The sequence below is a fragment of the Fomitopsis serialis genome, assembly GCF_022376445.1.
Source record: "Fomitopsis serialis strain Sig1Antser10 chromosome Unknown B0H18scaffold_305, whole genome shotgun sequence".
In the NCBI taxonomy this organism is placed as follows: Eukaryota; Fungi; Basidiomycota; class Agaricomycetes; order Polyporales; family Fomitopsidaceae; genus Fomitopsis; species Fomitopsis serialis.
The window spans coordinates 27,909-36,944 of record NW_025955265.1 but is presented as its reverse complement, the minus strand read 5'-3'; the positions used below and the strand labels follow the sequence as shown (position 1 = coordinate 36,944).

Genomic DNA, 9,036 nt, shown 5'->3' with positions numbered 1-9,036 from the left:
CCACGAACTTGGCTCGGGCATCGGTGCAGGTCTCAGACAAAATATCAGGTGCGTACAGTGACGGCCGGCGATCGGATTCGCAAGTAGCAGCATAGCCGCACAAGTAAGTACGCCGGTACTTACCTACGTTTCGCCAATTAAATAAGACATCCGTAAGGTAGCCGCGGACAGCGGATGTTCATCGCTAATCTGCCTGGTGCTCGTCAAGTCGCGTCAGACTGTCGGGGGACCACAGCTGATCATGACTAGGTTTTGGAGGGTTTTGCCAGATTTTGACTAGTGGGTAAGTAGAGGGAGCTAGAGGAGGAGGAGGAGGACCGTAAGATGCCGGTGGGCGCTAAGTACCTCCTCCTCCGCCGGCGGGGTCGAAGATCCTCCCTGTCTTTTGCCCGATGATCGACCATCGTTCACATTGACAGTTGACGTTGATCCCCGTGCTTTCCGTGTCTTCCGGACTTTGGACATTTACTGGCAATCGGGAGCACAGGTGGGTCAGGACGTTGGACAGCGCGGCGTCGACTTCGGCCACCACTAGTACGTGCCCGAGGCCCACCTCACTAATTCGAAACTCAATGCTTTGTTGTACCAGCTCTTCTGAAGGCGCCGGCGTTGATGCCGCATGCGGGCAACCAAGCGAACAGCTTCGTCACCGGCCCAGTCATGACACGGTCGGATATAAAGGTCAACGGCCGAACATGGGGAGCTTATCGGCATTCTCTACCAGGAATCTATATCGAACCGGGCCCATACAGCTTACAACGACTATCATCCACGTAGTATGTCCGACACGGAAAGCGAAGGGTCGAGCAGCGATCCCTACTCCTCTCGGCCACCCGCTACGAGTAGGCTGTTAGTCATTCATTCCGCATTGTATCCTCTCAAACCTTGCACTGATGCATCATTCGGTCATCGCAGGACCGGGGCATGCATTGGCTGCAAGGCACTCAAGGTATGCTCACCACATTGCACGACAAGGCTATACTGACTCTGGTAGCATCGCTGCGAGTGGATCATTGATGAGGGGATCTGCATGAAGTGCAAGACGACTGGAGCAGACTGCGTTCCCCGTGGACGCAAGAAGCGCCGACCCGCCATGTTAGTACTCCGAGCCTTAATCCTCCTCGGCCGACAGAGACTGATAAGTAGCTGTGTAGGTCTCATGAACAGCTAAGGAAGCGCTCGCTGGCTCAAGACGCCCACATTCAGTCGCTGTTGAGCCAGCTAGATGGGCTGAAGCGGCAATCCGGGATACGGAATTTCGTCGACGAAGCGCAGGCGGAAGCGACCACCATGAGGGCAACACCAAATGGCCTGACTGGTGAGCACCTTTGGTTAGTGAATCGCTGCTGCCGGTACTGATCGGCCCCGGCGCTTGACGTAGTCTACCTCGACGAGGATCCGACCGGTGGCTCACGGTGCGACAGGCCATATAGGCATATCTTTGTATAAGATCCCTGTAGTTAGTGCAAAGTCATCATACATAAATCCCAGTACCCACCGTGGCTTGCTCTCATACATGAGCTGCCACTCGCTCATGTATGAGCGAGGCGCCGTCGGTGGTTACCCGTTATAGCAGCCACGCCCGGGGCCCGGTCGTGGCCCGATCCCGTCGCCCGCGGCGGGGCCTGGGCGGGGCAGCTGATGCGAGGCTGCCCCATATGGATGCACATCGGGGTTACTCATCTGAGATCAGGTACGATCCCTCGCCGCCGTCCTGTGGCGCCGATTTCGGCCAAACCCGGGAGCTCGCAACGAGCTGAGCGAGCGGCGAGCGCTTCCGCCCACCGTTTACGACCTCCACTGGCTCCATCCCGCGTCGGTGACCGACGTCGTGCGCAGCGGGCACGAGGACAGCAAGTAGCCGACGCTGAAATCGAGGTGAGCCCAGACGCACACGAGCGAGCGAACTGACCGTAGCCACAGGACGCGGCGACGTGCGGTACAGCACACTCGTCGACCGCGAGCGCGTAGGGCTAATGCCCCGCGTGGAAACGCAGCCGACGGATGGATGACAGGCACAGGTGCGAGCGCGAGCGGCCGAGCGGACTGGTGGACTGGCGGACGGACGGGCTGGTGGACTGGCGGGCAGGAAGACGGACAGGCAGACCGGCGGGCAGGAAGACGGACGGGCAGACCGGCGGGCAAGAAGACAGGCGTGTAGGAAGACGGACAGAAGAGCGGACGGTTGAGCAACTGAAGCGGACAAGTAGGAGAGCGAGCAGACAGGCAAGTAAATAGGCGACAGCACACGCCCACCGCGAACGCGCCGGGCGAATGCCCGGCACGCAGACACAGCCGACGGATGCACACGCAGATGGGTGAGCAGGCGGGCAGATCGGCGCGCAGGCAGGTGAGCAGACGGACGAGCGGGAGGGCAGGCGGACGAGTGGGAGAGCAAGCGGACGAGCCAGTGGGCGGTCCAGAACGGATAGACAAGCGGACAAGGAGGCGAGCGGGTAGGCAAGGGCACCAGCAGGTGCGCAGGAAAGCGGGTGGATGGGCGAGCGAGAGGGCAGGCGAGCGAGAGGGAGAGCGAGCGAGAGGGAGAACGAGCGAGAGGGAGAGCGAGCGAGAGGGAAAGCGAGCGGGCTCAGAGTGCGGATGAGCACTACACCCACGACGACCGTGAGCGTGCCGGGCGAATGCCCACCACGCAAGTACGGCCGACGAACGGAAGGGAGCAGCATGAGCGAAACGCGGGTGACCACGACGGCGGGCAGAGCAGGTGCGCGCGCAACACACGGGCACAGCGAACGGACAGGGCGACTGTCCTGCTGCTCCTGCATGCAGAAACGGCCGACGGGTTCGTAAAAGACTGTAAATAGAGACCTTGTATGATAGTAAGAATATATCTAATAAGAACGAGTTCAGTATAAATGACGCCGCAACACCCTTTATGACCGAGACTCAGAGAACCAGTACAGTAGTGTAGGTAGACAACCCTACTGTACACGAGAACTTTAGCCTGTGTGCTCTGCTACTGCACCTCATTTGTTGTATTTTATGCAACTACACACGTATCTAACCCCTACTGATCCCTAAGATATGCACACACAGTGCGAAACCGCCCAGAAGGCGAGTCGCAGATATGTCGCGGGCCTAAGTAGGATCTTTAAACGCGTTCTGATTGGTCGAGAACAGCCCGAGCACATCGGGGTTGCCAAATCTGGTGAGACAACAAACAGACACAAATGTTGAGTTCGCGGGCGCCCGCAAGGTTCACCTCACTTTCGCAATGCTACCGTAGCCCTACTACTACTACTCTGCTTTGATGTTCCACTCTGCGCGGAAGACGACAGTGGAGACACCGAGACACGTTCAGGAGTGGATTCAACCAGGTAAGCTTGCTTCACCTGGTCGTCTGTCCACGCCATGCACTAATCAACTACCCACCCCAGACCAACCCTCTCGTTAACGGGTATGTCGGACGGCGTGTCGGCGAGCGTGTCGAATGGCGCGTCCACAAGTAGGACCTAATGTCAATGTGTACGAAGGGATGCACTTAGTGCGGCCTGGCGGAGGCGGAGCTGCGCGACATGATCAACAAGGTCGACGCAGACGGGAACAGCACGATTGACTTCCCCGAGTCCCTCGCGATGATGGCGCACAAGATGCGCGGCACGGACAGCGAGGAGCAGATTAAGGAGGTGCTCAAGGTCTTCGACCAGGACGGCAACGGCTACATCTTCACCGCGGAGCTCAGGCACGTCATGACGAACCTCGGTAAGTGCCCTTGTCTGCCAGTGCGTGGAGGAGTGGCGATGTTGATCATGCGGGTGGTGCACAGACGAGAGCTGTTGGTCAACGAGGTCAACGAGATGATCCGCGAGGCGGATGTCAATGACGGACAAACCACGATGGTGCGTCTTTGCTGTTCGATGCTTTGTTGCCTCTTAACATCCGTGCCATCCTCCTGTCCCGCGCAAAGTTCGTGAGGGTATGCTCACCAAACCATCATCCGTGTTGCCACCATGCTGATCTGTCTCGCAGATGATGCTCTCCAAGTAAAGACATGTACAAGTAGTAGTCCATCTCGTAATATATTTGCGAGCCCCGCCGTATGGTAGTGCATTCGCTTTGCAATGACAGAACCCCTATACATACCTTTTCTGCGTGTGTCCTGGATGTCTCTGCTTTTGAATATACAATCCTTAAGTGTAAGTTGTAGGGTGCGATGTATCATGTATGCGGTGCGTATGTCATGATGCACGACATACTCCATGTTCGGATCATCTCAATATGTACATAGGCACCATCCTAAATGGGTTGTGGCTATATACAGACCTGTCAGATCGAGCTGATCACGGATCACAACTGCATTCGCCCGATCCGTGCCAGCGACAGCACCTAAAGTGGAAGGGCGCGCGATAGGACCTATTTAGGGTCGTCGCGAGCTCTCCCCGACGCCGGGTGGGCTGGGCTGTCCATAAAGGGCAGCTGCCCTTTCGGGAAGCGAGGGGGCGCCGGCTGCAGTGATTACTGCGCCTTCATACATGAAGGGGAACTGTAAGTACTGGGATTTATGTATGACCTGTTTGTGCTAACAACAGGTATTCATACATGAGCATGCCAGCATCTGGTGGGTGCGAACCTGGTGGAGGTGAAGCTATCCCTTCATGCGAGCCGTCCGCAGCAAAGGCAAGGGCGACTGCCTCGTTCTTCCTTCCGTACTACTCAGTCATAGGTCAGTGCGGTGGCACAATGCGCAGGGCAATTGTTGATTGAAGACTGGCTTGTAGATTTTGAGACATTCAAATGTCCGCCAATACTCAAATGTGGCCTTTTCGGACCCGCGGAGGTGACAGCCCTATTCAAATTGTGAGTGCTCACTCTCGGAACCGCGCGGCAACACAACATCTAACTTCGCTGCCACGTCAGATACTTCGATAAACTACATGTAATGGTTTTCTCCGCTTTCAACCACTTACACGAGTTGACCGCCTACCCCCAGCCATCCTTCGCACTGCTAGATCCTGTATTGCACACCCCGGAATATGTCTTGTCAAGATCGTCTCTACTCTTTACGACCGGTCAGTACACCCTGTCTTCTAGGTCACGACGTTGTCTGAATCCATGACCCAGTGCTGTATATTGCGGCGCGGTTATGGACACATCGGCCCAAGCTTTTCAACCTTGCCTGGGCACACGTAGCTGAAAGCGTGAAAGCGGCTGTCACAGAGGGCTCCAGAACGATCGAGACATGTCAGGCTTTCACATTGATGTGTCTCTTCCCTGCCCCTCAGCAAAGGTACTGGAATGACTCACGGGGCCGGATGCTCATGGGGGTCGCCACTCGGTACGCTCGGTGTCTCTTTGACTCCCGCATCATCGTCTGCTTTGCTCACTGCAACCGTAGAATCGCTCAGGATCTCAAGCTGGACGACCCACCACCTGCAGACCTTCCCGAGCGTGAGAAGCTCAACCGCCTCCGGACGTGGTTCCAGATCGTCTCCGTCGACGCAGCGCATGCCATCCAGAAAGGCCAAGCAACAATGATCCAGAGGAACAACTTCACCGCCCAGATGATGGACATATGGTATAAGTGCTCGCCGCTCAACTCGCCGTACGACGTCTACTGCAGTGCCTATGCGGACCTGATGCTGTTTGTGTCGAACTTGTGGGGACCTATGGGGCACACGAGCATGAACTCCCAGGAGGTAGGCAGCTCCGCTCCTCGCCCGGCTTCGTCCAGGATTTCAGTTTTCACTGCAGGATGATGAGGTCATCGAAACCGTACTGGGATATCATCGCAGTGTATGCAACCAGATCGAGGTGTGGAAAAATCGCATTGCTGAGCATCAGAGAGATGCCTCTGGTATGTCTCGGACAACCAGTGTTATTGCGTCGCCAACTGACGATCTCTATGCAGTCGCTGCACATCGCGACCCCAAGTTGGCTTTGTATGTCGTGTCTATGTGTCGTAGAAGCATGGAACTCACAGTGTGCTGCAGTCTCGGACACGCCTTACGCTTGACAGTTTTGGGCGTGGGCTTCCAGCATTCTGTAAAGCGCATGCTTCACCCCAATATGGAGCTGCTCAGTCTTGTTCGTCACTTTGCTCCCTGTCTATGCCTACCCTGTGCTCATATGTGGACACAGGCAATCGATGCGGCACGCCACGTCCTGAAGCTTGACATCGAGCACATATACCCCACGGGTACCTTGCGCTACGTGATCGAGGTTTGTGGCACGTCAACTACTTAGATCGACCCAGCGCTGAAGCCGCATTCCAGCCGCATCACATGTACGTGACGTACTCGGCAGCGTTCCTCATCAACGTAAGTGCAGCCGTTCGTGCAAATATCCTCACAGCTCACCCATCGCAGCTACTGCGCCCCTGCCTGGCTCCTCTGCTTCAAAGCTCTGTCCGTGTGGACATCCTCCGCGAAGTCCGCTCCCTGATCGAGCTTTTCAACTCCAGAGACGTGGCAGTCGACAGGGCCCATCTCGCTGCCGTCTATGCTGCCTTTCTCGAGGCGTTGTTGGACCAAATGACCGCAGGGGAAGGCCTCGCGGACGACCCCGCCGCTCACCCATCAACGCCGACCCAGAGCAACGTTTCGAGGATGCCGGCCGCCGCATCAGCGAACCATGGCAGCTCCAGTCATGTCATAGACATAGAGACGTCGCAAGGCGCCGAGTTCACCTTCGACCGGTTTGTCGTGGACATCACCACACATCAGGAGAGCGCCTATCCTGCGCCGCCCGCTGCGACTTGGCACGGATTCCCTGTGGACGAGGGTACCTGGTGAGAAGGAGGGGGTGCAGGAGGCCACGATTCAGCGCGACCGATGTTGCAGTGATGACTCGGAGAACGCACGAACATATGTATAGCCTTGGATCCACTCCGGGCCGTGTCTCATCATCTGCTCCATATGCATTCGACCCATCTGTCAAATTTTGATTAACCCTGGCATTCCTCGAGGACTGCAGGTATGTAGCTGCAGGTCCGCGGCGCGGGTTCGGTACGCTTGTGGGTGTCTGGTGGAGGTGCTCTCGATATCGGGCTGGCTGAGGGCTCACAGGCTGCAGCGTCGCCGACGCTGTGCTCCATACCACTTACTCGGACCGCATACGGTTCGTCCAATCGTGCGGGCGACGCTATGGGCGGCAGACGCAACTATCGAATTGCCATTTAGGCAAGGCTGCTTTGCGTACGTACATGAGTACAGTGAGGCGAGTCCTAGAGAGCTTGAGCGACCAAATCGATACCGACGATCAACCGACGATATACTTATGAGAGTGGGGTACGTACTAATTATTCGGACTTCTATGACTGGCACGAGCTAATCAGCCCCAGCGCTGTTTCAGGCAATATTATGGCTATAGACTCGGGATGGAGTAGCGTAATACAGCGAGCCCGACGACAACGAAGATTAGTATGCTACACATTAACAAATACACGCGAGTAAGTTCCACACAGCACATCCGCATCACCACCCCATCTGCAAATACGCCTCGTCCATCGCAAACGTCGCCAAGTCGAGCGCGGACTGGTCGAACAGGGGCGGGCACGGGGCGGAGGAGGCCCACCACGTCTGCTCGTCGAGCGGGTTCCCCGCCAGCGCCGGCACGAGCCCAAGCCCAAGCCCGCCCGGCTCGCCGCACGCCTCCGGCACAGGGCCCAGCGCGTTCACGTCCGTCACGAAGTTCTCGAAGCAGAAGTCCGCGCCCTGCCAGAGGTCGCCGCCCGCGCCGCCGTCTACGAAGGGCATCGGGTGCTGCGCGCCGCCGCCCAGCTCGAGCGGCATCCCGGGGAAGTCCCACATGTCCGGCGGGAGCGGGACGTCCTCGGGCCCCAGCTGCGGCGTGCGCGCGAGCTCCTGCCCGTCGACAATGCGGTCGAGGTGCGCGGCGAGGAAGCGCCCGTAGACGGCGGGCGGGTGCGCGCGGTCGAGCGCGACATCCTTGGAGAGATAGACCCCGATGAGCGCGCGCACTTCCTTGAGGATGGTTGTACGAGTTACGGGGTCGAGCAGGGGGGTGTAGTTTGCCTTGAGGAGCTGGGCAAGCTGGGGTAAGTTCGTCAGGGCGCTAGACGAAGAGGCGAGCTACACACGTTGACGAGGAAGGCTGCGGCGTATGTCACGTAGAGGAAGTGCGGCTACGTTACGTTGTTAGACGGGGCCTTCGCTGCAGGTGCGGGAGCCTCACCTCGATGAGGGTCCCGAGGACACCCGCGGGATACAGTTCTTCGATGTGTACGCGCACACACGTCAGCGCGGTCTCGATTGACTAGACAAAAGATGAGCTTCGTGCTACGGGCGCACTGCACAGCATACGCACCAGGCGCAGGATCTCAGGATGGGGCTCCTGCCCGTGCCTGACAGAATAGTGGAAGCCAGCGCCGAGGACGATGAGCTTCATCGCGTTCGCGATCCTGCAACATCCCGTCAGCTTCCCAGCGCATCCGCACCACCCGCTACTCACAGTTTCAACCGCATTTCATGCTGAGGCTGCGCAGTAGCTGCACGGGCACCAGTCAGTCGCGCGCGTCGCGGCGAAGGCGCAGGAAGACGCACCCGACGGATCCTGCGAGCGCTCCGCCTCCCTCTCCCTCCACTCCGCAAACTTCACGACGATCCTCTGGTGGTACTCCAGCACGGTCGCGATCACATCGACGTCCTCCACAACCACACACCGCCATCAGCACCCGCCCCGAACGCACGCGCACGCGGCCGCCGACTCACCTGGACGAGATCCGGGTCGCAGCTGTCCGCGCCGATCGCCTTCCAGAGCTTCGCGACGAGGAGCGCGAGGTCCGTGAACGCGCACAGGTACACATCGTACGGCGAGTTCAGCGGCGAGCAGCGGTACCACGCCGGGAGCGCGCGCGCGACGTAGTCCGAGCCCTGCAGGACGGGCGCCTTGCCCTGCTGCACGGACGCCGACGCGTCGATGCACACCACCTGGAACCACGTCCGGATGCGGTTCAGCCGCTCGCGCTCGGGGAGGTCCGCCGGCGGGGGCGCGTTCAGCTTCAGGGCCTGCAGGATCCTGCGGGGCGAGTCAGTACGGCAGCGGGGAGCTGAGAGG

The 9,036-nt window shown here is 58.5% G+C and overlaps 1 protein-coding gene across 1 annotated transcript; it reads left to right on the top strand.

Annotated features, from left to right (window-relative positions):
• The first annotated feature begins 3,223 nt into the window (after positions 1-3,223).
• Positions 3,224-3,843, top strand: B0H18DRAFT_1060274 (uncharacterized protein). Its single transcript, XM_048031106.1, has 3 exons — positions 3,224-3,338; positions 3,399-3,723; positions 3,788-3,843. The coding sequence occupies exons 2-3, from the start codon at positions 3,537-3,539 to the stop codon at positions 3,820-3,822; spliced, it is 222 nt and encodes a 73-aa protein (XP_047885088.1). The 5' UTR covers positions 3,224-3,338; positions 3,399-3,536; the 3' UTR covers positions 3,823-3,843.
• Positions 3,844-9,036: the final 5,193 nt, after the last annotated feature.